We start from the raw sequence: 27,352 nt of genomic DNA, 5'->3' as shown, positions 1-27,352 counted from the left end.
CCCGCCGGGGGGCCCGGGGGGGGGGGGGGGCCCCGGGGGCGGGCCCCCCCCCCCCCGCGGGGGGGGGGCCGCGGCCCCCCCCGCCCCCCCCCGCGGCGGGCCCCCCCGCCGGAGGCTCACCCGTGGACGAGCCTCCGGCGGCGACTCCGTCGAGGGTGGCTGCCCTTCGGGCAGATTAATATGAGGGGCGCGACGGAGCGTCCAGGTGACTCCGCCGAGGCCAGCTGGCGTGCGGCAGGACTCTCGATCCGGACCCGGGTCTGCCCGGGCCAGCCCGCGCCCGGCTACCTACGACGCGGCCGCCAGGCGATCGCGGCCGCCAGACGATCGCAGCCGCCGTCCGTGCGACCGTCGCGGCGAGCCCGTCGCAGCTCATCTGTGTCCAGCCGCTCGCGAACAGTCCGAGATTCGCGGGCTCGGTCACAACGCGGGGTCACGCGTGGCGCGCGCGGCCGCGCGGGGCGCCGACATCGCACAGCGCGGCCGGCGAGCGCCGATGTCGGCCCACGCGTACCGGTACGGCAGTGGGTCGTGGGATCGCGCGTGCGCCAGCGTTTTGGGTCGGAGCCGGCGCTCTCGCGGGATGCACTAACTCGGGGGCTCGGGTCAACTAGGTGCCGGGCTTAATGGGGTATGCCGGAACGGCGCGTCGCTAGCGGCTCGCCAGGTGACAGCCGCTGGCGCGAGGCGCCTGACGTACCGGGCGCGCGCCGGACGCACCTAGCGCGGGGTCGCCGCGACGCGAGCGTGTCGGGCAAGGGCGCGGCTGCGGCCCGCCGCACGCCCGCCTGACTCGGACAGCCGGCGACGCCCACGACGGCCCGGTCTCGGCGCCAGGACGTAGCCCGGGGCTGAGCGGCGGAGCGGCGGAGCGGCGGAGCGGCGGAGCGGGATGCGGTCGGATGGGGCTAGTCCCAACAAGTGGGATGCCACTCGCGGGTCCGAGCGGCATCCGGGGAAGCGCGGCTGCCGGGATCCGCCGACGGGTCGACCCGGCCCCGCCCACCCGGGTCGACGTTGCACGGGTCACACATGTAGCCGCACGCCCGGGTGTCTGCGGCCGCGCGGGTCAGCTGCCGCCGACCCGGCCGCGCCGGGTTTATGTCGACCCCGGCCGCCCGATCGGAACTCCCGCTCGGCGTCTGGCCCCCAACCGGCTGTCTGCACCGTACGGGCGGCTGCCTGCCTGTAGATCAGGGGCCTGGAGGGCCGGCAGCTCGGGCGGGCGAGCCGCTGGCCACGAGCACGCTGCGGGCGGCGCGCTCTGGGCGGGGCCGGGCGTGGCCAGCACCCGGCGGCAGCGCCGTCCGGGCCGCCGCTCGACGGGCAGACCGCAGATATACGCCTGCCGGCTCCTGCCCGTGGCCCGGCTGCCTTCGACGGACTTGCCGCCAGAGGCTCGCCACGCCCGGCCCTGCCCGACGCGCGCCATCCCCGACACGGCCGCCGCCAGAGGCCCGCCGCGGCCGGCTCTGGCCGCGAGCGTCCCCAACAGTCGCCACCGGGGCGCGCGCGTTGCTGTTGGCCGACAACATAGCCGCCGGATCGTTTGGCACAGTACCTCAGGACGGCCCCCCGCGCAGCCCCGCTGGGAGCCGCGGGTCATTCCGGGCACGTGAGATCCCAACGGCAGGCACACGCGCAAACTCGCGGGCTCCGAGATTGCGGGGAAACAATAGGCTTTCACAGAACAGCGGCAAAATGCTGGCGAAACACGGTGGCCGGGCAGGCGGGCAGCGGTCCGTGAGTCAAAGGCTAAATGGGTGGACGTGGCGCAGGCTAGCGCATGTGACGCCGGCTGGGCGGAGCCCGCCAGAACTCGGGAGTGTGCCAAAGCGGCGTACCCCGGATTTCCCCAGACCGGGTGAATGTGCGGCCGTGCCGGGCAGGCGGCGGCCCGCCTCCGCTCGCCCACCGGGTGCGGCCGGAGCCGCACGCGGGCCGGCCAGGTTGGGCCGCGGGGCAGCCCCGCAGCCCCTGGCCCGGCCGGACCCGGCGGAGGGCGCAGCCGAGTAGGGTTCCCCGCGGGGCGCCAGGCCGCGGCGCTGTGGCGCGGCAAGGCTGCGGCCGAGCCCGCGGCTGATCGGACTCTCGTCGACCGGCACAGGTGCGGCGCTAGAAACAGCGCGGCCGGCCCGCCACGCTCATCGGCGGGACATATTCCCGTGTATTTCTCCGGGGGCCGAGGATTGGGCCGCCCGGGCCGTCACATGTCTCGTGACTCGGCTCAAGGGCTGAGGGCCAGCCGTTAGGGTACCAAATGCGGCACTGGAAGTGGCGACCATAAAGCGGCGGGCCCAGCCAGAAGGCGGCGCCTGCCGTGCGGCGGGCGGCGCCCGTTTGGGCAGCCCGCCCGGCGCGGCGGCGGGCGGCCCAGAGGCCCGTGACGGCGCCGCCTGGGCGCCGGCCCGCGCCCGGACAGCCCGCGATGCCCAGCGTGCCTGCCACGCCGGGCGCGGCGGCCGTGACAGCGCCAAGGCGTGCGGCTCAGCGTGCGGCGCGGCAGTTCTCGTGGGCGCGCGTAGGGTCTAGACCCGCCAGCCGGCGTGGGCGCCGACGCCGCGGGCCGACACGAGGGCCGAGGCCGCCCCGGGGGAGAGGCGCCCGGCCGGCGCGTGGGACGGAGAAGATAATCCGGGGCAGCCGGGTAAGCACGCCCCCACGCGGACGGCCGGGAGCCGGTCGGGGCCGGAAAAATCAGGCGGCGGGGATTTACCCAGCCGTGTGGGGTAACGGGGCCGGGAGCGGCCATGTAGCCGCCGGCGCGGGTCGGCGCGGGTACGGGCGGGCGGCCGCACGGCAGCCCCCTAGTGGCGCTGCCGGGGCGCGGGCGTCCGGGCGGTACCCGGGGGTACGAGGGCCGCGGCGGCGGAACGCTAGCGGAGAGCTAGCGCGGGGCTAGGCGCGTGGAAAGCCTATTCGGGCAATTTAGGTTTGCAGGTGCCCCGCATGACGCGGGCCGGTCCGTGGAGCGTTAAGCTCGGCAGACTAATGCCGGGGAAGCTGGGGCCGAGTACAAGAGGCCGCCGGCCGCCGGGTCGCGGCCGCACCGCACACACCGTCGCGCACAGAGCGCGAGCGCGAGATCTGACAACCTGCCCCCCGAGGGTCCATTCACCGTGGACGTCCACGCCCGGCCGACCGAGCCCGCGGCCGCCCGCGACGGCCTGGCCTTTGCCAGCCGCTTCCAGCCGTCGCTGGTCATGGCCGTGGGCGGCGAGGCGACTGTTCCCCGCAAGCGATCCAAGGTTTCGCGGGCTTGCGACGAGGTATGTGCGCGCGCCGACCGAGCTGACCCCAGTGCCGCCGCAAAAAAGTGAGTGCGCACGACGGCGCCGCTGACCACAGATCCGCTGCGATGCGTCCTCCGACGGCGGTGTCGGCCAGTGCTCGTCCTGCCACCGCGTCGGCGAGAAGTGCTCCTTCAGCCGCGTGCCCATGAAGCGCGGCCCGAGCAAGGGCTACATCAAGGAGCTCGAGGACCGGCTCAACTCGCTCGAGAACTCGATATCGGCCGGCACGGCCAAGGTGCGGCCGCCGCGGACGGCGTCGGCGTCGCCGGCGGCGGCCCCGCGCTCGCCGCGCGACGAGCCCTTCGCGGCGTACTCGTACGCGCGCTCGACGGGCTCGGTCTCGTCGACGGGGTCGGCCTCGTCGACGCACTCGAGCGGCTCGTCGGTGGCGTCGGCGTCGTCCGCGTCGTCGGCGTCGTCCGCGCCGCCCGCCTCGGGCCCGTCCGGCTTTGCGGCCGAGCCGCGCGCGTTTGCGCGTGGCTCCACTCCGGCGTCGCCACCGTCGCCGGCGCCCACGCGCAAGCGCGCGCTGTCGTCGACCGCGCTCGACCACCGCCCGGAGCCGCTGTCGCCGCCGCTCTCTGCGCGGTCCGCGGACGGGCGTACGCTGCCGTCGATCGACACGCTCCGCGCAGCGTCCGCCGGCCCCGCGCCGCTTGGCGCCCAGCTGGCGCCACTGCACGCGCCGGCAGACGCAGCCGACGGCGGCCTCTCGCCGGCGCTCTCGGCCGCGAGTGCTCCGGCGGGCGCGCCTGCAGCCGGCGCGCAGACCCCGGCCACCCCCACGGTGACTCCCGCGGGACCCCCCGCGGTCGGACCCGGTCGCCCGTGGACCGTGCGGCCGTCGCCGGACTTTGACGCCCGGCGGTCGCCGGACCACGCCCGCGACAGCATGGGCATCGGCCGCATGATCTCGCCCGCGGGCGAGCCTGCGGGCGGCGCGCTGCCGGCCGCGGCCGCGGCCGCAACCGGGCCGGCACCGGCCTTCGGGCGGCCTGCGCACACGTCGCCGAGTCCGCAGAGCCTTCCCCACGCACCGCCACAGCTGTCAGCTGGTCCCCCACGGGTATCCTCCGGCCTAGCGCACCCCCACGGACTGAACGGACCCAGCGCCCCCCACGCACACTCACCCGCCACCCCCGCGTACCACTACGCCACGTTCGCCCTCCACAGTGGCGCAGCACCGCTCCCCAACGGCCCTGTCCCAGCGACCCCCGCGTCGGCTGCCGCCGGCCCGCGCCCGTCCGAGATCGTGCCGGAGTGGGACGACGCCGTCGTCGACCGGTACTACACGCTCATCCACCCGGTCTACCCGGTGCTCAGCCACTCCAGGGACCACCTGCGCCAGCGATTGGCCGCCGCCGACAGCGAACACGCCCGCGCGGCCCTGCTGCATGCGCTGGCGGCCCTCGTCCACACCTTTTCCGGCTCGGCCCTGCGCGCCGGCCGCCCGCCGGCCCCCCCGCGCCGCGCCGACGGCCCGGACGACCTCCAGCTGGCCCTGCAGGCGCTGCGCAACTCGCAGGCTGCGCCGCCGCCCGACACGGCCGGCCTGGCCGGCCGCCAGCGCGCGTTCGACGGCCAGCTGCTCCTGCTCCAGACCATGCTCCTGCTCGCCATCGACGCCGACTGCAACCGCGAGCCCGCCGTCGCCCTGCAGGGCGGCGCGCGCTCGCGCGGCTTCTGGATCGGCTCGGCACTCGGCATCGCGTCCGCGCTCAAGCTGACGTCGCCCGTGGCGTCGGCCGCCGCGGCCACGACCGACGATCTCGACGCGCCCGCCCGGCTCGCCCGCCGCGCGTTCCTCGTCCTGGCCACGCTCGACCGCTGGAACGCTGTCTCGGCCGGGTGCACGCTCATGGTGCCTGACAGCGCGGTCGTGCTCACGCGCGACGACCTCGCCGCGCTCGGCCCCGAGAGCTACCACATCGTCCGGCTGTCGTGCGTGCTCGGCCACGTCGTCGACGCCTGCGCTGCCGCCGCCGACGACACCGAGTCGCGCTCCAACTCGTTCTCGGTCCTGACCAACGTCCTCAAGGGCGAGCTCGAGCGCGTCCGCGAGTCCACCGAGGCGGTCTGGGACGCGCACCCGCTGCTTGAGGTCGTCTACTGGCACGTCAAGCTTGTCATCCTGCGCTTCGTCGCCACCGTTGGCGAGCCGTACCTGCTCGTGGGCCCGGCCCTGCGCATAACCGGCCTGCTCGACCTGTCGTTCCACCAGCACAAGCGCGTGCCGTACTCGGCCTACGCCTACGACGCGGCGCCCTACGGCTACGACTCGTTCCGGCGCGGCCCGCCGCGCGACCTGGTCTCGGAGCCGCTGTCGTCGCCGCTGACCCACCACATCGTCGGCCTGGCTGCGTGCACCTTCCTCGACCTGGTCGACATCGCCGACACCCGCGAGGACGGCGCGCGCGGCATCGACTTTCTGTGCGAGGTCCTGCACCGCAAGCACGCGGCCCTGACCGACGACCACCCGCCGTCGCCGTCGGCCCGCCTGCCGGACCCGGCCAGTCCCTGGGAACGCCGGGTGGTCGAACTGGCCGCGGTGCGCCGCTCCGAGCACGACCGCGGCGGCCTGGAGCGGCTTGCCGCCGTGGCCGTTGGCGAAACCGGCTCCCGCCGGCTTGTGCACGACAAGACGGAGCGGCTCCGCGAGCATGGGTACTTTGGATGGCTCCTCTAGCTTGCACTCGGTGCACATGGCGTTTGGTGTATTTTAGTGTATTCTACGGGTTTTTATACGCACTGGGCATATAGCCGCATGTAGCCGCATGTAGCCGCACGGGCCGGGCGGGCCGGCCAACCCCGTCGAGGTGGTTTCCCTGCAGGCAGAGCGCAGGCGCCGCGCCGATCTTGCCGGCGGGCGCCCGTAGAGGGCCCGCAGAGTCCCCGAAGAGTGCCGGAGGCCTCCGCAGGGCGCCGCCCTGGACAGAGTCGCCGCCAGGCCTCGTATAGCCGCGCCCGCTACGAACCTCCGGGGGCGACTCGTCGAGTGACTGCCCTCGGGCAGATCGCCCGCTCACAGATGCCGCACGCGGTGCGGCTCACTGCCGCACGCAGCACCCTCGACGGAGTCGCCGCCGGAGGCTCGCGACCCGTGCGGCTATATGAGCCGTTGCGCCGCGACTCAGGCACCGGTCTGTGCGCGCGACTCACGTGACTGTGGCGCATAGCCGCGGTGTCTCACGTGACGCGGATCAGCGCCATTGTCGTGGGTCGACCGCAGCGCAGGCTCAAAGCTAATGCGGGAGTGCGCTAGCGTCCAGCATCACTGGACCTCGACCTCCGCCATCGCAACGTCCTCCTAGCCACCCAACCGCCAGAACACACGGTGAGTGCAGAGCGCGCCCCGCGGCCGCGGCAGCGCCTCGGCCAGTGCGCCCCGCAGCCGGTGGCTCCGTGGCGGCCGTCCGCCGGCCGGTGTCGCCGGCCAGCCGGCCCAACGGCCGGCCGCCCCGCTCCAGACGACCCGCTGACCGCAGATGGCGTCGCCCGCAATGGAGTCCAACGTCGTCTTGGAAGCGCCCGACCCCACGCTGACGCTGATGCGGCGGCTCGACTCGTGGAAGCACGCGGTCACGCTGCTCGGCAACTACATCGAGGGCTACCGGCACCTGTACAAGGACCAGATCAAGGCGCTGGAGCGGATCGCCAAGTCGGTCGCCGAGACGCCGCAGTTCGACGCCACGACGGCGCCCGACTCGAACGAGCGGTGGGTCGCCGACGGCAACCGCACGGTCAACCAGGTCGACATCTTCGGCGGGTTCTTCCAGCTGCGGGAGCGCAGCCAGGCGCTCCTCAACGCGTGCACCGAGGCCGAGCGCGCGATCGCGTCGTCGATCAACCCCAGCGTCGAGCGGCTCATCCACGACATCAAGGAGCACCACAAGGGCCTCAAGCTGAACGGGCTCAAGGGCGCCAAGGAGGTCGACGCCGCGCGCGCGGCCACGCAGAAGCAGATCGAGCTCCTCGGCCAGCACACGAGCGGCTACCACCTGTACTCGGCCGGCAACAAGCCCACGGTGGCCCGCGACCCGTTCGTGACCGGCCGCGTGGTCTACAACCGGCTCGAGAGCCAGCTGCAGAAGGAGAGCTTCCAGGCCGACAGCCTGGTCACGATCCAGAAGGACTTTGGCACGTTCGAGAGCCACGTCGTGCAGGCCATCCAGCAGATCATGGCGCTGCTGGACCAGGCGCAGTCCAAGTACGTCGCGCTCCAGCAGGAGTCGTTTGCGGCGATCGCGAGCACCTTCGCGGCGATCCCGCCGCTGCACGAGTGGAACGAGTTCCAGCGGCTCAACGCCGGCATCCTCGTCGACCCGGCCGCGCCGCGCCGCACGGTGGGCGACATCGTCTTCCCCAACATGTCGCACGAGGCGCTGACGCCCCTCATCGACGGCGTCCTCCAGCGCAAGGGCACCATGGCCTTCTCCAAGTCGTACAACGCGGGCTACTACGTGGTCTCCAAGGCCGGCTTTCTGCACCAGTACGCCAGCAAGGACCACGTCCAGAGCCCGGACCCGGACTTCTCCGTGTACCTGCCCGACGCCGTCATCGGCCAGATGTACTCGCAGGAGTCGGGCAAGAACAAGTTCAAGCTCACGGCGAAGGACGCCACGCGCACCCTGGCGACCAAGCACACCTACGAGTTCAAGACGTCGACCTACGACGACCTGATCCGCTGGTGGAACATCATCTACCTGGTGACGGGCCAGGCCGACAACGCTGCCGCCGCCGCGGGCGACGACGACACTGCGCCCCCGGCGTCGCCGGTGTCGCCGGCGTCGCCGGCGTCGACCTTTTCGCGCACGCCGACGATGAGCTCGCGCGCGCCGACCTACGAGGACCCGGACGTGAGCGCCGCCACCACCGGCGTGCGCGACATCCACTTCCGCCGCGCGGGCACCGCCGGCCTCGAGTAGTTTATGCAGGCATAATGTGTTGAATCCGCTGCGCCACTGCGCTGCGCCACTGCGCTGCGCCACCATTTAGCCGGCGCGGTTGCGCGGCTGGCGGCCGTGCGGCGCGGCTGCGAGCCGCGCAGAGCGGCTATGAGCCGCACGTAGTGCGGCGCGGCCGGAGAGCGGCTATAAGCCGCACGTAGTGCGGCGGGACAAATGAGCCGCACGTTGTGCGGCGTGCAGGCGGCTGCATCGCGATGCGCATCGTTCGCTTAACCACAAAAAAACACCTCGGCGAGCATCGGCGCACGCGTCTCTTGCACACAGGCCGGTCGCCGGGCCGAGCACACACCGAGGCCCATGATTGACCAGGAGGTGCAGGCGCTGCAGGTACGAGGCGCGCGGGCCCGCTGACGGCAGCGCGAGTTCCAGGCGCTGGACGGCGCGCTGGTGGCTTCGATCTGCTACGACGTCGACACGGCCGAGCAGGCGCGCGAGATTCTGGAGCCCCTGCGCGCGGACGCCGTGGCCAGTGCGCCGTGGCCGGCGGACGAGTGGCCGGCGGTGGGCGACGAATGGCCGGCAGTGGAGGCCACCGACGAGGGCCGCGACCTCGAGTTCCTGCGGATGTGCTTTCCCGGCGTGGACGACGCCGAGCTGCGGGCGGCGCTGGACGACGCGGCCGACCCGCTGGACCTGGTTGACTCGATCCTGTCGCGGCTGTACATCTCGAGCTTGGACGAGACCGAGTCGACGCCGAGCGAGACCACGGACGACGAGCAAACCGACCTGGACGTGCTGGAGAAGCTGGGCCTGGCCCGGGCGGACGCGGCGCGGCTGTATTTCGGCGACGAGTGCGCGTGCTCGCTGGTGCTGGCTGCCGTGGGCCACCTGCAGACGGTGGAGGTCGCGACGGAGCCGGAGGCCGCCGAGGCCGCGGACGTGCGGACGGCCGGCCTGCACGACCTGTTCCCGGACGTGGCCATCGCGCTGCTGCAGAAGGTCGTCGCGGCCGTACCCGACGAGGAGGCGGCCGTCGAGGTCGTCGTGGCGCTCGTCGAGCGCGCGGCCGCGCACAAGCCGGACGGCCGCGTGCTCCGGACCGGCCTGCTGCCGACACAGCGGCCGCGGCCGGCCCGGCGCCGCCGCGGCAAGAAGCTCGGCATCGCCGACGGCGAGGAGTTCGCCAGCCTGTTTGCCAAGAAGTACGCCGCGGCCGCGGCCGCGCCGGCCGCGGTTTCCTCGACCGGTCCGCGCACGTACGTCGAGTCGGCCGCGCGCGCGCCCGCACGGCCGCCGCCCACCGAGTCCTACGAGACGCTCGCCGCGTCCGCCGAGGAGCTCATGCGCGCCCGCAACGACGCGTACCGCAAGGCCGCCGAGGCGCACCGCGTCGGCAAAGGCAAGGCCGGCGGCACGGCCGGCGTGGCCATGTACTACTCGGAGGTCGGCCGCGAGTACGACGCGCGGATGCGCGAGACGCTGCGCACGGCGTCCGAGGCCCTCGTCGAGCGCAAGTCGGCCGCAGCGGCCGCTCGCAGCGCGGGCGCTGCGGTCGGGCCGGTCGTCGACCTGCACGGCGTCCAGACCGCGCACGCGGTCGAGATCTCGCGCGCCAAGGTCGAGGCCTGGTGGGCCGAGACCGGCCGCGGCGAGCGGCGCACGCAGGCCGCCGGGCTCAAGCTGATCACCGGCCGCGGCGCGCACTCGGTCGCTGGCCGCGCGCGGATCCGGCCCGCGCTCGTCAAGATGCTCCGCGACGAGGGCTGGGCAATCAGCGTCTACGACGGCCACATTGTCGTCGTCGGACGGCGGTGGTAGATTTGTATGTACATCAACGCTTGCGACGCGGCTTCTGCACGAGCTCGAACCCGTCGTCGTCCACGATCCGCTCGGGCCGCGGCGCCGGCGCCGGCGCCGGCGCGGGCGCGGCCTCGGCCATCTCGTCGTCCTCGTCGACGTCCTCGTCCGAGCCCACGTCGTCGCCCACGGACTGCACCACGACCGCGGCGGCGGCGGCGGGCTGCTGCTGCCGCGCCAGGTACCGCTGGTACATGTCGTCGACCGCGGCGAAGTTGCCCTCCAGGCACTGCTTGAACACGGCGTCGATCTTGAGCGCGCACTCGTACGCCGAGTCGTCGTCCACCGTGGTCTCGAACTCGTCCTCCATGATCTGCATCAGCCGGTCCTCGATGTCCTCGACGTCGACCTCGGGCTGCTCTTCGTAGAGGTCCAGGATCGTCGTCGGGATCCAGTCGCGCTTCTCGGCCGAGTCGGCGCCGCCCCACTGGTTCTGCACGGCCACTGTGAGCGCCGGCCACTCGTTGATCACCATGCACACGCCGAGGTCGAATCGGCCCTGCTGCACGGGCGTCTGCAGCTGCGCCTTGAGCGGTCGCCGCGGTGCGCTCATTGTCGATATTGGAGATCGACCGGCGGCGAAATTTTTTTTATCCCAACGTGCGCCGCACGCCGTGCGGCGCGAGCCGCACGCAGCGCGGCTCAGGTTCGCGCCGTGCGGCTCGGCCGGCGGCTATATGCCGCTGGGGCCTTCGGCGGCGGCTCCGCCGAGGCAGCCTGTCGCCGCACAGAGGCAGCCTGCCGCCGCACAGAGGCAGCGGGCGTAGCCTGTGTCCGGCCTGCGCGCCACGCCCACGGCCTAACACTCGTGCGGCATATGCCGACAGTGGAGGCCTTCCAACAGCTCCTCTGCTGCCCCGGGCCCTCCGGGTGGAGACGAGCCGGAGCGCAGAGTTAGGTACAGGGCCGAGCGCAGGCCGACGGCGCAGCGCAGCGACCCTCGACGGCGTCGCCGCCCGAGGCGCCCACATGCGGCGGCTACATGCCCGCGGCTATATGCGGCTATATGCTCAGCGTATTATGGTACATATATACAGACTAGGCCTTGCGGGAGCGCCACATGAGGTCGTCGTAGTCGTCGTCATCGTCGTCGTCGTCGCCGTCGCTCTCCTCCCTGTCGCCAGCAGCGACGGCGGCAGCACCGCCGTTGCCCACCGGCTCCTGCGGCGCGTCCCGCCGCCGTAGAGCCGCCCGGCGCTCTTTGAGCCGCTCCACGCGCTGCTCGAGCTCGCGCTGCTCGTCAAACTGCTGGCGCAGGCCGGCCGCAACGTCGTCTTCTTCGTCCTCGATCTCAATGTCGGCAACCGGCGCCGGCGCCGCATCGCCGCCCGCAGCTGGTGCGGCCTCGGCCACGACTCCCGCGTCGGCGGCCGGCGCCACGGCCGCAATGTCGGACTGGAACGCCGCCCATTCGGCGTCCATTTTCTCGTCCGGCGGCGGCGATGGCTCGCGCAGCGCGGCCGGGGCTTTGGCCGGATCGAAAAAGCCGGCCGGCAGGCCTTCGGCCGGCCCGTCGTCCTTGCGCGCACGCTTGCCGCGGCCGCCAGCGCCCTCCGCCGGCCGTTTGGCCGTGCTCAGGTGGACGCGGGCGGCCTCGACACGGTGCGACTGCATGCCCGCATGGGCCTCCCAGTCGCGCTCCTCGCCGCGGGCCGTCGGCGTGATCTCGTAGCCACAGGCCTTGCAGGCGAGCCGGCTGCCACGGTACTCTGCCAGCGGATGCTTGACTTTGCCGGCCATTGTTGCGGGTGATCTGCGGCGCGAGCAAACAAATGTCGTGAGCACGTGACGCCGCCGTGAAAACCTGCGACCGCTTCCACTCCCTTCCAGACAGCATCACCGATCGCGCGACACACAGCCAGGCAGGGCTCGGACCGGCCCAGGAGGTACGTGGAGACGCGCGGCGCCTGCGCGGCGTCTGGATCGATCGCGCTGACCGCCAGAAATATTGCGCCGGCGCATCTGCTCTTGAATCGCCGTGACAGCCGAGATGGCTACAGGTACGTGTGCGCGCGGGCGGGCTGACGCCAGAACCGCGCCGATCGAGCCGGGCGAACAAGGGCAAGCACTCGCTCTTGGACGCGCTGACGGCGGGCGAAGACAGCCCGCCGCAGTCGCCCGGCACGACGCCCAAGCCGGCGACCAAGCCGGCGGCCAAGACGCCGGCCAAGCCGGCGGCCTCCAAGCCGACCAAGACGCCCAAGAAGGCTGCGCCGAAGAAGGCTGCACCCAAGAGCAAGGCCAAGTCCAAGGCGGCCGCGTCGGCGGCTGCGACGGACGATGACGACGACGACGAGGCCGACGAGGGCGTCGTCCGCTGCGTCTGCGGCCTGAGCGAAAACGACCCCGACGACGACAAGGAGCTCATGGCGCAGTGCGAGAAGTGCCTGTGCTGGCAGCATCCGGAGTGCACGCTCGGCATCACGGACGAGAAGGACGTGCCTGATCTGTACTTTTGCGAGCAGTGCCGGCCGGACCTGCACCCGGCCGAGGCGCCGGGCGCGGCCAAGGCCGCTGCGCGGGCGTCCGGCCGGACGGGCGGACGGGCGGCCGGGCGCGCCGGGGCGGCCGCGGCCGTGTCGGACGCGTCCGAGTCCGCAGACGACCAAGCGGACGGCCAGGCGGACGAAAACACGGACAAGTCGGCCGGAAAGGCCGGCGGAGCGGCCGAGGGTCGCAGCACACGCGCGCGCGCGTCGCCGCGGCCAGAGCCAGCCAAGCGCCGCCGCGTGGAGTCGCCAGAGGCGGACTCGGCGTACAAACCGGAGCAAACGCGGCGCAAGTCGTCGGCCAGCTCGGCCGTCGGCGCCAGCGCCAGCAGCGCTGCCCGCGCCGGCAGCCCGGCGGCCAAGGTCGCGTCGATCGACGAGCTCACCAACAACGTGCGCAAGTCGGTCGCCAACGCGTTCTTTGCGATCCTCGACAAGGCCGCGGCCGAGGCCGTTGCGGACGGGTCGCTCGAGAGCGAGACGCCCAAGGAGCTGGCGCTGTCGCTGGCGATCGACCTCGAGCACGCCATGTACACGCAGCTCGCCAGCAAGACCGACAAGGACGTGGGCGCCAAGTATCGCGACAAGTTCCGGACGATCTCGTTCAACCTCAAGGACGCCAAGAACGGGTCGTTCCGCGCGCGGGTGCTCTCGGGCGAGCTCGCCGCCGAGACCACCATCGGGCTCTCGTCCGAGGAGATGATGAACCCCGAGCTGCAGAAGCTGGCCGAGACCGTCCGGGCCGAGTCCATCTCGCAGTCGATCCTCAAGAAGACCGAGATGCCGCGGATCCGGCGCACACACAAGGGCGAGGAGTTTGTCGGCGACGTCGACGAGAACATCACGCTCGCCGAGACCGCGCCCGAGGCCGCGTCCACGGTCGCGGACGACGCGCGCGGCCCGTCGCCGCGCACGCACCCCGCGACGGACGCGCCGCCGCGCGGCTCGCTCGTCGGCGACGACCTGCCGCCGCTGCGGCTGCCGTCGCCGTCGCCGCCGCCCGGCGAGCGGGACTTTGACGTCCACCAGATGTGGACCGCGGTCGACAAGGCCGAGGGCTCGCGCAGCCCGTCGCGCGACACGCCCGTGCTCTCGCCGGGCACGCACTCGGCGTCGGCCACGCCCGTGCCGGCCAACCGCCACCGGCAGGACGACGACGCCGAGATCGACCAGCTGATCAACTCGGACGACGAGGCCGCGGGCTGGAACACGTCGGTCGAGACCGTCGTCTGGCGCGGGCGCGTGTCGATGTTCGGCGTCGCCGAGTTCGAGGCCAAGGCCGTCCAGGTCGGCGGCCCGCTCATGGGCGACCGCAGCTGGTCGGACGTGATGGCGCCGGCGATGGTCATCGACGGCCGGCTCGCGCAGGACCGCGCCGAGCGCTACCTCGACACGGTCGCGGCCACCAAGGACCTGGTCGCGGTCCGGCTCACGCCGGCGGTGCCGGCCAGCCCGGGCTTTGTCCAGCTGTTCGAGTACTTCAAGTCGCGGCAGCGCTTCGGCGTCGTCAAGAATAGATTGCCGTCCGTCAAGGACGCTTACCTCGTACCGCTGGCCCCGGACGACGCCGTCCCGGCCTACTGCTCGGCCTCGACCGCCATCGAACGCGAGACTCTCGTCGCTGTCTACGTGGTCCACCGCGGCTACACCCCGCCGGCCTTTGCGGCGGCTGCTCCGGCCGACGACCAGTACGTCCCGCCCGGCCTGGCCGACGACGGCTACGACCCGACCGCCGGCTACACCCCGGCGCCGGTCTACGCGCCGACGACGACCGCGGCTCAGGACCAGATCATCTCGGCCCTGGGGCTGCGCGACCAAGACGTCCAGCTGCTGCGCCAGATCCTGGCCGCCCACCCCGAGGTCGCCAACAACCCGCAACTGGCCTCGGACCCCATGATCTTGATCTCGCTTGTCCAGCGGTACCAGAGCCAGTCCTAGGCCGCTTGTTTTTGTCCCGTTTGTACACTATCGGTAGTTTGGAGCGTGTAGCCGCCGCAGGCGCGGCCTGGTGTATAACAGTGTACCATGACATGTATTGATATGCTATTTTACAGACGCCCGCGGGCACCCGCGCTGCGCACCGCTGTGCCGGCTGCGACACAGCCGCCCGTATGACGGCCGCCCGACCATATAGCCGCAATAAACACCGTACCCTGGCGACGGCATATAGCCGCTGCGCATGTAGCCGCCGGAGCCCGCGCGCCTGCGCGGCGGAGGCGCCACCGGAGGCCGCATATACCCGCCGGAGCACATGCCCGCCCGGGCCATAGCCGCCGGAGCATATACCCGCCGGCGCATATAGCCGCATGTGCATATACCCGCTACGCGCGCTTGGCCTTCCCCGGCCGCAGCAGCGCGCGCACCCTCGCCAGGCGGCCCGGGTTCGCCGCGGCAATCGCCTCGGCCTGGGCCTCGGTCACGAAGCGGCGCACAAGCAGGTTGTAGATGCTGCCAAAGGCCAGGGCCATGATGGTAGACGTCAGGATGATGACGTTGTAGGGCATCGAGAAGTCCGGCGTGGGCAGCGGCAGCAGCAGCGACGTCGTGCGCGTCGTGTAGCGGTCCGCGCCAAGCACGGTCACGATCCCCGGCGCAATGTCGAAGCCGCGGTTGGCGTCTGGCGGGTACTCGGTGTAGTACAGCAGGGACTTGTCAAAGTCGTACGTCAGCGACACGCCGTCGACACCGGCCGGCAGCGTGAGCTCGAGCTCGAGGTGCGTTGCGCGCACGCGGTCCACCGCCGGCGTGTAGTGCATGCGTGTGATGACGGTCTCCGGGTCGAGCCGGCCGCCGCCGATGGCGTGCACGGCCAGAGTGTGCAGGTACGGCCGCATGAACCACGGCAGCGTCTCGAAGTAGACCAGCCGCACAGGCTCGGCCGGGGCCGCGTTGCGCAGCGCAATGTGAATGCCGCCGCGCTCCTGGCCGCGGCCGGTCATCGACCGGTGCGCGTACACCGGCGGCAGCGTCAGCGGCACGACCGACGACGCCTGCTGGCTGGCAAACAGCAGGTTGAAGTCGTCGCGGCCCAGCGCAAAGTGCTGGCCGCCGTCGGCCGTCCACATGTCGGCCTGGCCGTTGGCGTACACCTCCCAGGCGTCCGTCACGTAGACGCTGACAGCCGGCGAGTCCGCGGCAAGCGCACAGCGGCCGCTGATGTCCTTGCCAAACAGGTCCCGCAGCGACCACTCGACCGCCTCGCGGTCGTGCACCGGGAAACAGACCCACGCCGAGTGGTACGGCTTGGTCGTGTTGCACAGCAGGTCCGTCGCCGGGACCGGGTTCGGGATTTGCGACGCTGCGGTCAGCCCGCTCCGGCGGCTACTTACTCTTCTTGGCGAGCGCGCGCTCGGTGCTGAGCACGACGCTGACCTCCTGCGTCATCTCCAGCCGGCACCCGCCGTCGCACACGCGCACAAAGTCCAGCGACATGCCCTGCCAGTGCGCGTCGAAGATCTTGTGGCCGTCCAGCAGCGACGACACGCCGGTGCGGCCCTTGCACGGCAGCAGCTTGACGAACGGCGTCAGGTTCTCGGTGCAGACAGGCTCGCTCGGCAGCGCGCCGTGGAACAGGTGCGCGCCGCCGCCGGCCGCCGCGCCGGCCGGCTCCGGCTCAAACGAGATCGGGTCGCGTGCCGAGATCTTGGCGTCCACGAAGTTGAGCGACGCGCAGAACAGCCCCGAGAGCGACTGCATCAGCTGCAGCCAGCGCTGCTCGGCCCTGGGGTCAGCGCCGCCGCCGCCGCACTTACTCGTCCACGTCCGCGCCGGCCATCCACGCCCAGACCTCCACGCCGGTGCCGCCCGCGTACTTGCCCGCGTCAGGCAGCGCGCCCCAGCCGGCCTCGTCCCACCAGCCGTGGGCGAACCGCAGATGGAGCTCCTGCGCGCCCGTGCCGGCAATGATCTGGCCAAAGCTGCGCGGGAAGAACCCAAAGTGCTGCTCCGGCCCGTCGCTGGCCACCGTGTCCGACTGCGTCTCGAAGTGGAACGTGGCCAGCACCAGGTTGTGCTCCAGCGGCTGGAGCTTCAGGTGCTCCGAGTACACGCCGCCGCCGGCCGCCGCGGCGACCGTGGCGGCCGCCGTCGCGACCGCCGCCAGCGCCGTCCGCCAGCCCATTTTTCGCCGCCGATTCCGCGCGCCCGGTGCTGTGCGCGCGCGTGCGTCTCCGCCGGGCGTCAGGCAGCGCCGTGCGGTCGTGCGTGCCGCGTCTGCCGCGTGGGCGCTGCGTTGTGGGCCCGCAAGAGCCTGCGGCCGCGCTCGCTGTGCTCGGCCTGCGCACGCGATTTGCGAATTGCGCGCCAATCCGAATCCGCCGGACGCTGAAACTGCGCCGTCAGCTCCGGCCGGACGCGCCGCGCCCAATTACGGTGCCGCCTCACCTGGCTGTGCCGTGTGCTGGCACCTGTGCGCGCTTCCGTGGGCGCCGCCGGTCGTTTTCGCGTCTTGTGAGCCGTACGCTCTGGAGTGTGGCACAGTTCTGGCCAAGCGGCTGAGAGAGCTAGGCACGGGGGCACAGGTGGCACGCGGCGCGACAGTTGCAGCCACAACGTCCCTGCCGCGCCGCAGCTGTGCACGTTTCCTGTTTTCAACTGCCCAGTTCTGCCACGCCGTAAAATCCTTTCGCCCTCCGCAAGCCTCCCCTATCAACACAGGCCCCCCAGCGTCTTGCCGCCCGCAGCAGACGCCCACGTTCGTTACCAGCACAGCGCCGAGTCCGCGGCACACAGACAGCGGTCCGGGCAGGCTCCGGACGCAGATTGAGGACCGGACGCGCCGAATTGGGGGCGATTCAGCCGGCCAAAGCTACCAAACATCCGGCCGAACACGCCGGAGAACCGGCCAGAGAGCAACGGGACGGGCACCGCAGCCCGCCGCGCGCCGCCCAGGGCAGCCCAGAGGCCGCCGTCGCGCGCCGCCGCCGCCACGAGGCCTGCTGCCGCCGGGCGCAGGACGTGGATCGCGCCAGACGGGAGAAGCGAGCCGCACGGAGCGCCGCAACGGCTGAGCCGCACGCGCCGCACGAGCCGCACGAGCCGCACGGGCACCGCCCCTAGATGAGGCTGGGGCCGCACGCACATACCGCACGTGCATAAGCGCCCTCCAGCACACACGCGCATGGGGAACGACCGTCCGGCGAGCGAGTCGCGCAGCTTCGCGTCGCGGATCCGCCGGTACCCGTCGGCGCCGTCGTTCAGCAAGTCGCCGACGTCGAACCGGCTGCGCCGCAAGACCACGGCCGCCGCCATCAAGCACCCTTTCGAGTACACGGCCGCGGAGCCGATTGAGCGCACGCCGGCGGCACCGCAGGCGCCGCCAACCACGCCGCCGGCCCGCCAGACGGACTCGGTTGCGACGCTGTCGTCGCTGACACACTACTCGGGCACGTCGCCGACGTCGTCGGTCGAGACGCCGCCGCCGACGGGCTCGCCGCTGGCCGGGCTCGCCGAGACCGCCGAGCACATGGACGCCTACACGCCGGCGACGACGCCGCCGGTGGCATCGCCGCCTGCGGCCGTGCCCGGCCGCATGCGCAGCAAGAGCAGCGCCGTGCTGCCGTCGCAGTACCACGACGGGCCGTTCGCGGCGACGCGCACGCCGGCGCCCGGCGCCGTGCCCATGAGCGTTGCCGACTCGGACCCGATCCACCGGCGGCTGTCGCAGCGCACCGAGAGCGGGCGCTCGTCGTCGATGAAGGACGTCATGAGCTCGTTCCGGCGCATGAAGCTCAGCCGCGGCCGGCCCGAGATCTCGGGGCCGTTCGGGCTCAAGCACGTTGCCCACGTCGGCTACAACAGCGACACGCGCGAGTTCACGGGCCTGCCGCGCGAGTGGCAGAACCTGCTGCAGGCCTCGGGCATCACCCAGGTCGAGCAGGAGAAGAACCCGCAGGCGGTGATGGACATCGTCGCGTTCTACTCGGAGGAGTCGAGCCACAAGGACGAGGCTGTCTGGCGCAAGTTTGACCACGCGCACGCGCGCGACGGCGCCGCGTCGCCGCGCAGCCCTTACTTCCCGCGCAACTTTGCGGGCTCGTTCGAGAACCCGCGGCCGGCGCCGGCACCGCCGCCGCCGCCACAGGCCGCCCGCACGCCGCGGCAGTCGACGCTGGCCCGGTACGGCAGCGTGCGCGAGAGTGCGCAGCCGCTGGTCGCGACGCGGCCGGCGCCGCGGCCGCCAACCCGCACGGCCGAGAACCGCGGGCCGAGCTCGCCGCAGTCGCCCGGCGCGCTCGCGCGCTTGAACGCGCAGGCCGGCGCGCACCTGCAGATATCTCCGCCGCTGCAGACGTACGTGCCCGCGCACCGTGCGCAGGGCTCGGTGTCGTCGGTGGCGTCGCTCGGCGCAGGCGCGCAAAAGTCGTCGCAGCAGCTGCAGTCGCTCGTCTACCAGCAGCAGCAGCAGGAGCTGCGCCGCTCGCTGCAGAACAAGGAGCTGCCGCCGGAGCCGTCGCTGCAGAAGCGGCTGCAGGACGAGTACACGTACCTGGACAAGGTCGCCGCCGCGCAGGCGGCCGCCGCGCCCGCGTTGCTCGAGCCGTCGCCCGAGATCGTCGACAAGACGCCCGAGCCGCACGCAGAGCGGCAGTCGCCGCCGCACGGCTCGCCGCCGCAGCCGCAGCTGCACGAGGTCTACCAGATGCAGCAGGAGCGCGAGCAGCAGCGGCTGGCCGAGCGCGCCGAGGGCCGCACCCAGAGCGCCGGCGCGGCTGCTGTCGAGGAGCAGTCGTACGAGGCGCGCGTGATCTCGCCCCGCAAGCTCGAGGCGCGCCGCCAGCGCGACGCCGCGCTCATCGCCAAGCTCTCGTCGATCTGCTCGCCGGGGGACCCCACCAGCCTCTACCGCAACCTCTACAAGATCGGGCAGGGCGCGTCCGGCGGCGTCTACACGGCGTACCAGGTCGGCACCAATCTCAGCGTGGCCATCAAGCAGATGAACATCGAAAAGCAGCCCAAGAAGGAGCTCATCATCAACGAGATCCTCGTGATGAAGGAGAGCCACCACCAGAACATTGTGAACTTCATCGACAGCTTCCTCTACCGCGGCGACCTGTGGGTCGTGATGGAGTACATGGAGGGCGGCAGTCTGACGGACGTGGTCTCGTACAACGCCATGCACGAGTCGCAGATCGCGGCAGTCTGCAAGGAGACCCTGGCCGGCCTGCACCACCTGCACGACAGCGGCGTCATCCACCGCGACATCAAGTCCGACAACGTGCTGCTGTCCATGACCGGCGACATCAAGCTGACCGACTTTGGCTTCTGCGCCCAGCTCAACGACGAGTCGCTCAAGCGCACGACCATGGTGGGCACGCCGTACTGGATGGCGCCCGAGGTCGTCACCCGCAAGGAGTACGGGCCCAAGGTGGACATCTGGTCGCTGGGCATCATGGCCATCGAGATGATCGAGGGCGAGCCCCCGTACCTCAACGAGTCGCCCATGCGCGCGCTCTACCTGATTGCCACCAACGGCACGCCCGAGCTGCGCGACCCCTCGGTGATCTCGACCACGTTCCGGTCGTTCCTGGCCTGGGCGCTCGAGGTCGACCCGGACAACCGCGCCGACGCCAGCCAGCTGCTCAGCCACCCGTTCATGCAGACCGCGGCCAGCCTGCGCTCCCTGGCCCCGCTCGTCCGCAACGCGCGCACCCTCAAGAACCAGGACCGCAAGAACACCTCTGCGGCCAATGGTCACCAATAGTTTTGACGATACCTTTACGATTCACGATAGACCGATGCATGCGCTTGGATAGGCTGGGATACGATTTGGCGGTTATGAAATACAATTCGCCTGCAGGGCATGTTATGAGCACCGGGCTGCATGTAGCCGCACGTAGCGAAGCATGTGGCCGAGCTGGCCGCAGCTGGCCGCAGCTGGCCGCAGCTGGCCGCTGCATGGTGGCTCTGAGCCTCCGGCGGCGACCTCATGGAGACCGCGCGGTCGAGGGCAGCTGCCCTCTGGACAGAGGCGGACGCAGCCCGGCCGCTGCCCGTGAGACTCTCGACAGAGCGGCCGCCGGACGCCTCGAGCTGGGCTGCGGCTATATGGATTCCGGCGGCTATATGGTCTCCGGCGGCTATATGGCTCCCGGCGTCTCCGCCGAGATGGCCGCCGCAGGCAGCTGTCGCCCGGCCCGCGCGGCCAGCCCCGTCGCTGCACTCGCCGCCGGGCCCATATAGCCGCCGGGCATGTAGCCGCACCGCACAAGCCGCACCCTGCGCGGCGGGTGGGTCCGCGCCGCACAGCGTGCGGCGGTGGCAGTGCAGGGGCGCAGCAGCGGCGGTGCGGGGCGGTGCGGCCGCGTCAGCTCCAGCGGACATCGCCGCCGCGCACCAGCCACGGCCGCCGCAATGCCGCGCAACGCGCGCAGCGTAGCATGCGCCGCCCGGCGGCCGTAGGCGCCGCGTGGCTATGTGGCGCCCGCCCAAGTGACGTATTGGGGCACCATTCGGGCATCGCCTCCTCTTTATCCACGCCCAACCTCACGAAAAGACAACGTCGGGCTTTCGGTCAATCGTATCCAGACCACCGCACAAACACGGCACCAGCCTGGTCGTTTCGAGCCGGCAACGCAAGAACCCGTCGAGCAGATTGCAAGCACAGTCAGACGGTAGGCGGTAGCCGAGATAGCGCTAATCGCAGCCATGTTCCGATCTACGGCGGCAACTTCAGACCCGATCGAGGAGGCCGTGGGTACGTGGCCGGGTGCGCGGCGCTGACAGGCAGTCAAGGCCACGGACGAGAACCTGACGAGCGAGAACTGGGAGCTGATCCTGAACGTGTGCGACAAGGTGGCGGACTCGCCCGAGAGCGGGTAGGTGGCCTCCGGAGCTTGCTGACAGCAGCGCGCGGTCGGCGGTGGCGGCCATGATCAAGCGGTTGACGCACCGGTCGGCCAACGTCCAGCTGTTCACGTTGACGGTATGTGGCGACGCGGCGGCGCTGACGGCAGCTGGCGAACTCGCTTGCCCAGAACTGCGGCAAGACCGTGCACCAGGAGCTGGCGTCCAAGGCCTTCACGCAGGCGCTGGTCCGGCTGACGTCGGACCGCACGGTCCACCAGAGCGTCAAGACGCGGCTGGTGGCCATCATGGAGGAGCTCGTGACCACGTTCGGGTCGGACCCGACGCTGGGCCTGATGGAGGAGGCCTTTGAGCAGGTCAAGTCGCTGAGTACGTCGTTCCGGGAGCCCGCTGACGCAGACCCGAGCCTGCCCGCGCCCAGCAAGCCGCAGAAGCGCGTGCTGTCGGACGCCGACCGCCAGAAGGAGGACGAGGAGCTGCAGATGGTCCTCAAGCTCTCGCTCGAGGAGACCAAGCGCGAGCAGGCCGGCCCGAGCGCGGCCGCGCCGGCCGCGCCGGCCGCGCTGGCGTCCAACAACCCGTACTCGGCCGCGCCGCCGGCCGCGGCCGCGGCCGCACCCGCTGCCGCGCCCGAGGACGCCCAGGGCACCACGGCCGCGTCCGTCTCGCGCGTGCGCGCGCTCTACGACCTGACCGCGACCGAGCCCGGCGAGCTGTCGTTCCGCCGCGGCGACATCATCACCGTGCTCGAGTCGGTCTACCACGACTGGTGGCGCGGCTCGCTCCGCGGCGAGGTCGGCATCTTCCCGCTCAACTACGTCACGCCCATCAAGGAGCCCACGCCCGAGGAGATCCAGCAGGAGGCCGCCGACGAGGCCGCCGTCTTTGCCGAGTCCAAGAACATCGAGCGGCTGCTGGCACTGCTCAGCAACGCCGACGCGTCCCAGAGCATGGACGACGACGAGCTCCAGAACCTGTACCGGTCGTCGGTGGCCATGCGCCAGAAGCTCGTCAAGCTCATCGACAAGTACTCCCAGAAGAGAGGTAAGGATGGGGCCCGCAGCGCTGACCGCAGACGAGCTCATGGACCTCAACGAGCGCTTCACGACCGCGCTCCAGCAGTACACGACCTTGGTCGACACCTACATCTCGCAGTACCGCGCGCCGCAGTACGCGCCGCAGTACCACTACTAGGTGAATAGATTGTTTTAGCATATAGCCGCATGTAGCCGCCGGCGCATACGGCCGCCGTGGTAGGGCCAGGCATACAGCCGCGGGGCACGCAGCCGCACGAGCCTCCGGCGGCGACTCCGTCGGGGGTGGCTGCCCTGCGGGCAGAACGGTGTTGCCACCGGAGGTTCTATATAGCCGCGCAAGCCTCCGGCGGCGACTCCGTCGAGGGTGGCTCCCCTCCGGGCAGGGGTAGCCTGCGCACACTGACTCTGCCCGAAGGGCAGCCACCCTCGACGGAGTCGCCGCCGGAGGCTCATTAGAGCCAGAACGCATATAGCCGCACGGGCCTCTGGCGGCGACGCCGTCGACGGTAGCTACCTTTCCGGCAAGCCTGCGCGCACAGTCTGCCCCTGCCCGCAGGGCAGCTACCCTCGACGGAGTCGCCGCCGGAGGCTCCATATAGCCGCACAAGCCTCCGGCGGCCGCGCGGCTATATGCGGCGGCGGTGAGCCGCACGCGGTGCGGCGGCGGCGCAGCGCATATAGCCGCAGTGGCTCATGACCCCGTGCCACTGGGCGCGGCGCGGCCAGGTGGTCGGGCCGAACGTAAAGTGATCGTCCCAGCACTCGACACCGAAACGAACTCACGCACCATGTCTTCTTCGCTCGCGTACGACCGCGAGGCCCAGGTAGGTTGGCGCAGGTCGCGCGGGCGGCTAGGGGTGGCGACGATGCGGCTATATGGCTGGGGCGCGCATCCGCCGCGCCGCGCACAGACTCGCTAACGGGCAGAACGACAGCCGGCTGGACGACCTCGCGTCCAAGCTGTCGTCGCTCCGGCAGGTCACGGCGGACATCCACTCGCAGGCCCAGGACAGCTCGTTTCTGCAGTCGACGGTAAGTGCGGGGGCGGCCGGCGCTGACCGCAGTCCGAGGCGTTTTCGTCGCTGGCGTCGTCCATCAAGCAGTCGTCGACCCGGCTGTCGCGCAGCTCGGTGGCCGCGTACCCGGTCTACAAGACCGTGGGCTTCATCCTCGGCTCGGTGCTGTTTATCTATCTGGTGTGGAAGCTGCTCGGCTGATGTATTCAATGACAATCTATCTACTTGGACCGGCCGCCGCCGATGTCCTGGCCCAGCCGGTACGAGCCGATGGCCTTGCCCCACTCGATCTTGGACCGCGTGACGGGCAGCTGCCGGCGGAGGCCCTTGAACGCGCCGTCGCTGAGCCCGCCGAAGGCGCGGTTGAGCTCCTCCTGGTACGCGCGCTCGGCGGCGGCAATGGCGCGGCCGGCGTTGCCGGCCGCGGCCACGTCGACGGCCTTGGTCGTCGTCAGCCGCACGTTGCCGTCCTCGAAGTAGTGCACGTCGACGGCGACCGTGCCGGCCACGGCGCCGTCGCGCACGACGTACGACGACCGCCACCGGCCGTTCCAGTAGTTGCCCGGCGAGAACTTGCTGGCCACGATCACGACGGCCACGCTGCCGTCGCCCTGCTCAAACACGCCGTACGCCGACGGCTCGTCAAAGTGCTCGGCCACGTACCCGGCCACGTCCGCGGCCAGCGCCGTCCTGTCGTCAGCGCGCCCCGCCCGCTACCTACGTCGACTCGGCCACGTCCCGCTCGTACGGCTCGGTCCCGGTCACCGCCAGCGTCTGGTGGTCGATCTCGAACGCCACGCCGGCCTCGGCGTCGTAGAACCGGCTCGTTCCGAGCGCATTGTACGGCGACACCACCACCTGCCGGCCCACGCCCTCCAGCTTGACCGTGGCAAACTGCTCCGTGTTGTACTGCTCGAACGCAGCCTGCACGCCCTCCACTATCGCGGCCTCGTTGTCCACCACCGCCTTGATGTCTGCCGTCAGCGCCGCGCGCGCCGCTGCCTACCCTCAAACACCTCCGTGGCCTGCCGTCAGCACCCGCGCCCATCGCATCTCACCTCTCCGGGAGGCGCATCCAGCAGGAACGCCTTGGCGGCCTCAATTCTCGCTTCCGTCGACATCTCGCTGTGTACTGGGCAAACGCGGTGGATGGTGTGCGCAGCCGTGATGATCCCAAAAGGCCACACTTCCCACTGGGCTGCGGCTCGTCCCGGCATATAGCCGCCGGCATATAGCCGCGCGCGCCTCCGGCGGCGACTCTGTCGAGTGGCTGCCCTGCGGGCAGGCCTTTGGCCAGAGCCAGCGCCCACGTTCTACCCTCTGCCCGCAGGGCAGCCACCCTCGACGGAGTCGCCGCCGGAGGCTCCACGCAGCCGCCGGCCATATAGCCGCACGAGCCTCCGGCGGCGACTCCGTCGAGGGTAGCTGCCCTACGGGCAGGTGTAGACTGCATACGCTGGACTGCCCGTAGGGCAGCCACCCTCGACGGAGTCGCCGCCGGAGGCTCCATGCAGCCGCCAGGCATACAGCCGCCGTCCATATAGCCGCACGAGCCTCCGGCGGCGACTCCGTCGAGGGTAGCTGCCCTGCGGGCAGGTGTAGACTGCATACGCTGGACTGCCCGTAGGGCAGTCACCCTCGACGGAGTCGCCGCCGGAGGCTCCATACAGCCGCTGAGCATATAGCCGCACGAGTCCTCGCTGCGCCGCCGTCGAAGCGTCTGCCGCCAGGCAGGGCCAGCGCGCAGCCTGCTCCTGCCCGCAGGGCAGCTACCCTCGACGGAGTCGCCGCCGGAGGCTCATAGCAAAGACGAAGCACCCTGCCCACCGGGCAGTCACCCTCGACGGAGTCGCCGCCGGAGGCTCCATATAGCCGCCGAGCATATAGCCGCACGAGCCCTCACTGCGCCGCCGTCGAAGCGTCTGCCGCCAGGCAGGGCCAGCGCGCACAGCCTGCCCCTGCCCGTAGGGCAGCTACCCTCGACGGAGTCGCCGCCGGAGGCTCGTGCCGTGCGGAGCGGCTACATGGGAAATCTGCTATATTGTACACTACACGTGGTCGTCCGCGGACTGGGTGTCGAGCAGCTCCGGCGGCGGCGGCAGCGAGTCCATGGCGTGCGCCGGCAGGACGAGGCGGCCGGTGGGCGAGCCGGGGCTGGGCCAGTCGCGGACCAGAGCTTTGCGGAGCGGGCTCGGGCGGGTGCGCTGCGGGCTGCGGCCCGGCGAGCGTGACAGCAGGCGCAGCCGCTTGACCGGCGACGTGGCCGGGCTGCGCACGCGCTTGTGCGGCGTGACCGGGCTCGCCGTCAGGCTGCCGTCGTCGTCCTCCCACCACTGCGAGTTGGGGATGGTGTCGGGCCAGGCCGTGGCCGACTGCGCGCGCCGGCGCGGGCAGTCGTCGTCGGTGGCATCGTCGTCGCAGCTGTCCGGCACGCCGTCGGGCCAGCGCACAGACTCGTCGTCGGGCGAGGCCGGCACGAACGCGTCGTCGTCGGCCACGACGCGCTCGATCTCGGCGCGGCCGGAGCGGCGCGCGCGCCGCCGGATCAGCCGGTCGTCGACGTCGTCGTCGCTGCTGCGCTCGGCGTCGTACACGGACCGCCGGACCTCGAGCCCGACCGCGCGCGTGGGCGAGACCGGCCCGCCGGCCTCGTCGTCGGACGAGTCGGGCACGAACGACCGCCCGGTGCCGCAGTCGTAATAGACGTCCTTGGAGTGCGCGCTCGTGGGCGACGTGTCGGGCGAGTCTCTCTGCGAGCTCGGGAAGTCGCCCTCCGAGTCGCAGTATGACGACGGGACCATCTGCGGCTCGGCCGCGCGCTCTTGCGAGCTGCGCCCGCGCCGCGCGACTGCCGGGGGCCAGAGTCGCATGCTGAGGTGGCGGTCACCGGCGGCGGGCGCGCGCTATATCGCGTGCGCACGTGACCACAGCCCCTCAAAGCCCCTTCCGCGTCCTAGCTTCCATACAAATCGGCAATAGTTTAGTGGCTAGAATTCTCGCTTGTCGCGCGGGAGACCGGGGTTCAATTCCCCGTTGCCGAGTTCTTTTTGACGCGCTGGCCGGCCGTGGCCCGCCCTCTGTCGGGTGGCTGTCTGCGCGGGCGCGTGTGCGGCTTTGCGACGAGCCCCCGGGGCGACTCGCCCGAGTAGCTGCCCTGCGGCACGAACCGTCATATAACCGCATGTAGCCGCACGCTATATAGCCGACCTGACAAGCCTCCGGCGGCGACTCCGTCGAGGTGGCTGCCCTGCGGGCAGAGTGCTGCAGCTTTGCCATGAGCCTCCGGCGGCGACTCCGTCGAGGGTAGCTGCCCTGCGGGCAGGTACTGTCATGTAGCCGCACGCTATATAACCGCACCTGGCAAGCCTCCGGCGGCGACTCCGTCGAGGTGGCTGCCCTGCGGGCAGACGCTGCGGCTTTCCTGTGAGCCCCTGGCGGCGGTCGAGTAGCTGCCCTGCGGCAGGACCGGTCATATAACCGCATGTAGCCGCACGCTATACAACCGCACCCGGCGGCGACTCCGTCGAGGGTGGCTGCCCTGCAGGCAGAGTGCTGCGGCTTTCCTGTGGCCCTCGGCGACGACTCGGTCGAGTAGCTGCCCTGCGGTCAGGATGATGTCATATAGCCGCCTGCATCTAGCCGCAGACCATGTAGCCGCAGATTGACGACCCTACGCGCTGACTCCGTCAAGGGCAGCTGTCTATGGGCAGGAGACTGCCATGTAGCCGTATGTCATATAGCCGCATGGCATATAGCCGCATGCTGACGAGCCTCCGGCGGCGACTCCGTCGAGGGTGGCTGCCCTGCGGGCAGGGTGCTTCGGCTTTGCTACGAGCCTCCGGCGGCGACTCCGTCGAGGGTAGCTGCCCTGCGGGCAGGGTGCTGCGGCTATGAGCCGCACGGAGTGCGGCTCGCCTACTAGCCTCCGGCGGCGTGTCCGTCGAGGGT

At 71.3% G+C, this 27,352-nt stretch overlaps 12 protein-coding genes and 1 non-coding gene across 13 annotated transcripts; 8 read left to right on the top strand and 5 right to left on the bottom strand.

The window, feature by feature from the left end:
* Positions 1–2,844: 2,844 nt before the first annotated feature.
* On the top strand, positions 2,845–6,046 carry V1510DRAFT_389708 (glucose-responsive transcription factor). The gene is made up of 6 exons (XM_066931736.1): positions 2,845–3,269; positions 3,302–3,316; positions 3,349–3,528; positions 3,754–4,080; positions 4,555–5,523; positions 5,611–6,046. The coding sequence occupies exons 1-6, from the start codon at positions 3,204–3,206 to the stop codon at positions 5,977–5,979; spliced, it is 1,926 nt and encodes a 641-aa protein (XP_066790888.1). The 5' UTR covers positions 2,845–3,203; the 3' UTR covers positions 5,980–6,046.
* Positions 6,047–6,610: 564 nt separating this feature from the next.
* V1510DRAFT_411321 (uncharacterized protein) lies at positions 6,611–8,249 on the top strand. The gene has a single exon (XM_066932871.1). It carries the CDS (start codon positions 6,779–6,781, stop codon positions 8,216–8,218), a length of 1,440 nt encoding a protein of 479 aa, XP_066790887.1. The 5' UTR covers positions 6,611–6,778; the 3' UTR covers positions 8,219–8,249.
* A 1,418-nt stretch (positions 8,250–9,667) lies between these two features.
* Positions 9,668–10,018, top strand: V1510DRAFT_360434 (uncharacterized protein; the record flags this gene model as incomplete). The annotated part of the gene is made up of 1 exon (XM_066931018.1): positions 9,668–10,018. The coding sequence occupies one exon, from the start codon at positions 9,668–9,670 to the stop codon at positions 10,016–10,018; it is 351 nt and encodes a 116-aa protein (XP_066790886.1).
* V1510DRAFT_411318 (Pre-rRNA-processing protein TSR2-domain-containing protein) lies at positions 9,882–10,609 on the bottom strand. Its single transcript, XM_066932870.1, has one exon. It carries the CDS (start codon positions 10,530–10,532, stop codon positions 10,032–10,034), a length of 501 nt encoding a protein of 166 aa, XP_066790885.1. The 5' UTR covers positions 10,533–10,609; the 3' UTR covers positions 9,882–10,031.
* A 341-nt stretch (positions 10,610–10,950) lies between these two features.
* On the bottom strand, positions 10,951–11,836 carry V1510DRAFT_411317 (uncharacterized protein). Its single transcript, XM_066932869.1, has one exon. The coding sequence runs from the start codon at positions 11,795–11,797 to the stop codon at positions 11,096–11,098; it is 702 nt and encodes a 233-aa protein (XP_066790884.1). The 5' UTR covers positions 11,798–11,836; the 3' UTR covers positions 10,951–11,095.
* Positions 11,837–11,853: 17 nt separating this feature from the next.
* On the top strand, positions 11,854–14,668 carry V1510DRAFT_271483 (transcription factor S-II, central domain-containing protein). The gene is made up of 3 exons (XM_066930593.1): positions 11,854–11,943; positions 12,001–12,057; positions 12,089–14,668. Exons 2-3 carry the CDS (start codon positions 12,048–12,050, stop codon positions 14,482–14,484), a joined length of 2,406 nt encoding a protein of 801 aa, XP_066790883.1. The 5' UTR covers positions 11,854–11,943; positions 12,001–12,047; the 3' UTR covers positions 14,485–14,668.
* On the bottom strand, positions 14,560–17,119 carry V1510DRAFT_411309 (GPI transamidase component PIG-T). The gene is made up of 4 exons (XM_066932868.1): positions 16,930–17,119; positions 16,299–16,875; positions 15,876–16,267; positions 14,560–15,844 (listed from the first exon to the last, which is right to left on the bottom strand). The coding sequence occupies exons 2-4, from the start codon at positions 16,664–16,666 to the stop codon at positions 14,868–14,870; spliced, it is 1,737 nt and encodes a 578-aa protein (XP_066790882.1). The 5' UTR covers positions 16,667–16,875; positions 16,930–17,119; the 3' UTR covers positions 14,560–14,867.
* A 546-nt stretch (positions 17,120–17,665) lies between these two features.
* On the top strand, positions 17,666–20,248 carry V1510DRAFT_360854 (kinase-like domain-containing protein; the record flags this gene model as incomplete). Its single annotated transcript, XM_066931038.1, has 2 exons — positions 17,666–18,105; positions 18,172–20,248. 2 exons carry the CDS (start codon positions 17,666–17,668, stop codon positions 20,246–20,248), a joined length of 2,517 nt encoding a protein of 838 aa, XP_066790881.1.
* Positions 20,249–20,894: 646 nt separating this feature from the next.
* V1510DRAFT_389689 (uncharacterized protein) lies at positions 20,895–22,569 on the top strand. Its single transcript, XM_066931735.1, has 7 exons — positions 20,895–21,158; positions 21,191–21,241; positions 21,275–21,362; positions 21,394–21,469; positions 21,501–21,720; positions 21,751–22,395; positions 22,427–22,569. Exons 2-7 carry the CDS (start codon positions 21,193–21,195, stop codon positions 22,543–22,545), a joined length of 1,197 nt encoding a protein of 398 aa, XP_066790880.1. The 5' UTR covers positions 20,895–21,158; positions 21,191–21,192; the 3' UTR covers positions 22,546–22,569.
* A 539-nt stretch (positions 22,570–23,108) lies between these two features.
* On the top strand, positions 23,109–23,693 carry V1510DRAFT_411299 (uncharacterized protein). The gene is made up of 3 exons (XM_066932867.1): positions 23,109–23,212; positions 23,316–23,420; positions 23,453–23,693. Exons 1-3 carry the CDS (start codon positions 23,177–23,179, stop codon positions 23,603–23,605), a joined length of 294 nt encoding a protein of 97 aa, XP_066790879.1. The 5' UTR covers positions 23,109–23,176; the 3' UTR covers positions 23,606–23,693.
* V1510DRAFT_401196 (F-actin-capping protein subunit alpha) lies at positions 23,626–24,525 on the bottom strand (the record flags this gene model as incomplete). Its single annotated transcript, XM_066932012.1, has 4 exons — positions 23,626–24,094; positions 24,126–24,378; positions 24,411–24,429; positions 24,463–24,525. 4 exons carry the CDS (start codon positions 24,523–24,525, stop codon positions 23,626–23,628), a joined length of 804 nt encoding a protein of 267 aa, XP_066790878.1.
* An 879-nt stretch (positions 24,526–25,404) lies between these two features.
* V1510DRAFT_428352 (uncharacterized protein) lies at positions 25,405–26,273 on the bottom strand (the record flags this gene model as incomplete). The annotated part of the gene is made up of 1 exon (XM_066935263.1): positions 25,405–26,273. A coding segment is annotated over one exon (868 nt), but the record flags the coding sequence as incomplete, so codon positions are not given.
* A 100-nt stretch (positions 26,274–26,373) lies between these two features.
* On the top strand, positions 26,374–26,445 carry V1510DRAFT_t30. Its single transcript has one exon. It is a non-coding gene; the product is annotated as a tRNA-Asp (tRNA).
* The last annotated feature ends 907 nt before the right edge of the window (positions 26,446–27,352 follow it).

The sequence above is a fragment of the Dipodascopsis tothii genome, assembly GCF_038497935.1.
Source record: "Dipodascopsis tothii strain CBS 759.85 unplaced genomic scaffold V1510scaffold_4, whole genome shotgun sequence".
Classification (NCBI taxonomy): Eukaryota; Fungi; Ascomycota; class Lipomycetes; order Lipomycetales; family Lipomycetaceae; genus Neoaidaea; species Neoaidaea tothii.
This window is presented reverse-complemented; position numbering and strand designations above follow the sequence as displayed.

What these genes read in the sequence shown, in the direction of transcription:
- V1510DRAFT_411309 (XM_066932868.1), bottom strand. Translation starts at nt 16,666, where the DNA reads ATGGGCTGGCGGACGGCGCTGGCGGCGGTCGCGACGGCGGCCGCCACG. An exon ending in GCCGGCGCGGACGTGGACGA is followed by an intron (nt 16,268 to 16,298) that starts GTAAGTGCGGCG and finishes CGCTGACCCCAG; the next exon opens with GGCCGAGCAGCGCTGGCTGC. An exon ending in GCGCGCGCTCGCCAAGAAGA is followed by an intron (nt 15,845 to 15,875) that starts GTAAGTAGCCGC and finishes GGCTGACCGCAG; the next exon opens with CGTCGCAAATCCCGAACCCG.
- V1510DRAFT_389689 (XM_066931735.1), top strand. Translation starts at nt 21,193, where the DNA reads ATGTTCCGATCTACGGCGGCAACTTCAGACCCGATCGAGGAGGCCGTG. An exon ending in CCCGATCGAGGAGGCCGTGG is followed by an intron (nt 21,242 to 21,274) that starts GTACGTGGCCGG and finishes GCTGACAGGCAG; the next exon opens with TCAAGGCCACGGACGAGAAC. An exon ending in GCGGACTCGCCCGAGAGCGG is followed by an intron (nt 21,363 to 21,393) that starts GTAGGTGGCCTC and finishes TGCTGACAGCAG; the next exon opens with CGCGCGGTCGGCGGTGGCGG.
- V1510DRAFT_411321 (XM_066932871.1), top strand. Translation starts at nt 6,779, where the DNA reads ATGGCGTCGCCCGCAATGGAGTCCAACGTCGTCTTGGAAGCGCCCGAC.
- V1510DRAFT_411318 (XM_066932870.1), bottom strand. Translation starts at nt 10,532, where the DNA reads ATGGTGATCAACGAGTGGCCGGCGCTCACAGTGGCCGTGCAGAACCAG.
- V1510DRAFT_411299 (XM_066932867.1), top strand. Translation starts at nt 23,177, where the DNA reads ATGTCTTCTTCGCTCGCGTACGACCGCGAGGCCCAG. An exon ending in CGTACGACCGCGAGGCCCAG is followed by an intron (nt 23,213 to 23,315) that starts GTAGGTTGGCGC and finishes GCTAACGGGCAG; the next exon opens with AACGACAGCCGGCTGGACGA. An exon ending in GCTCGTTTCTGCAGTCGACG is followed by an intron (nt 23,421 to 23,452) that starts GTAAGTGCGGGG and finishes CGCTGACCGCAG; the next exon opens with TCCGAGGCGTTTTCGTCGCT.
- V1510DRAFT_411317 (XM_066932869.1), bottom strand. Translation starts at nt 11,797, where the DNA reads ATGGCCGGCAAAGTCAAGCATCCGCTGGCAGAGTACCGTGGCAGCCGG.
- V1510DRAFT_389708 (XM_066931736.1), top strand. Translation starts at nt 3,204, where the DNA reads ATGGCCGTGGGCGGCGAGGCGACTGTTCCCCGCAAGCGATCCAAGGTT. An exon ending in TATCGGCCGGCACGGCCAAG is followed by an intron (nt 3,529 to 3,753) that starts GTGCGGCCGCCG and finishes TTTGCGGCCGAG; the next exon opens with CCGCGCGCGTTTGCGCGTGG. An exon ending in CGTTCCACCAGCACAAGCGC is followed by an intron (nt 5,524 to 5,610) that starts GTGCCGTACTCG and finishes CTGGTCTCGGAG; the next exon opens with CCGCTGTCGTCGCCGCTGAC.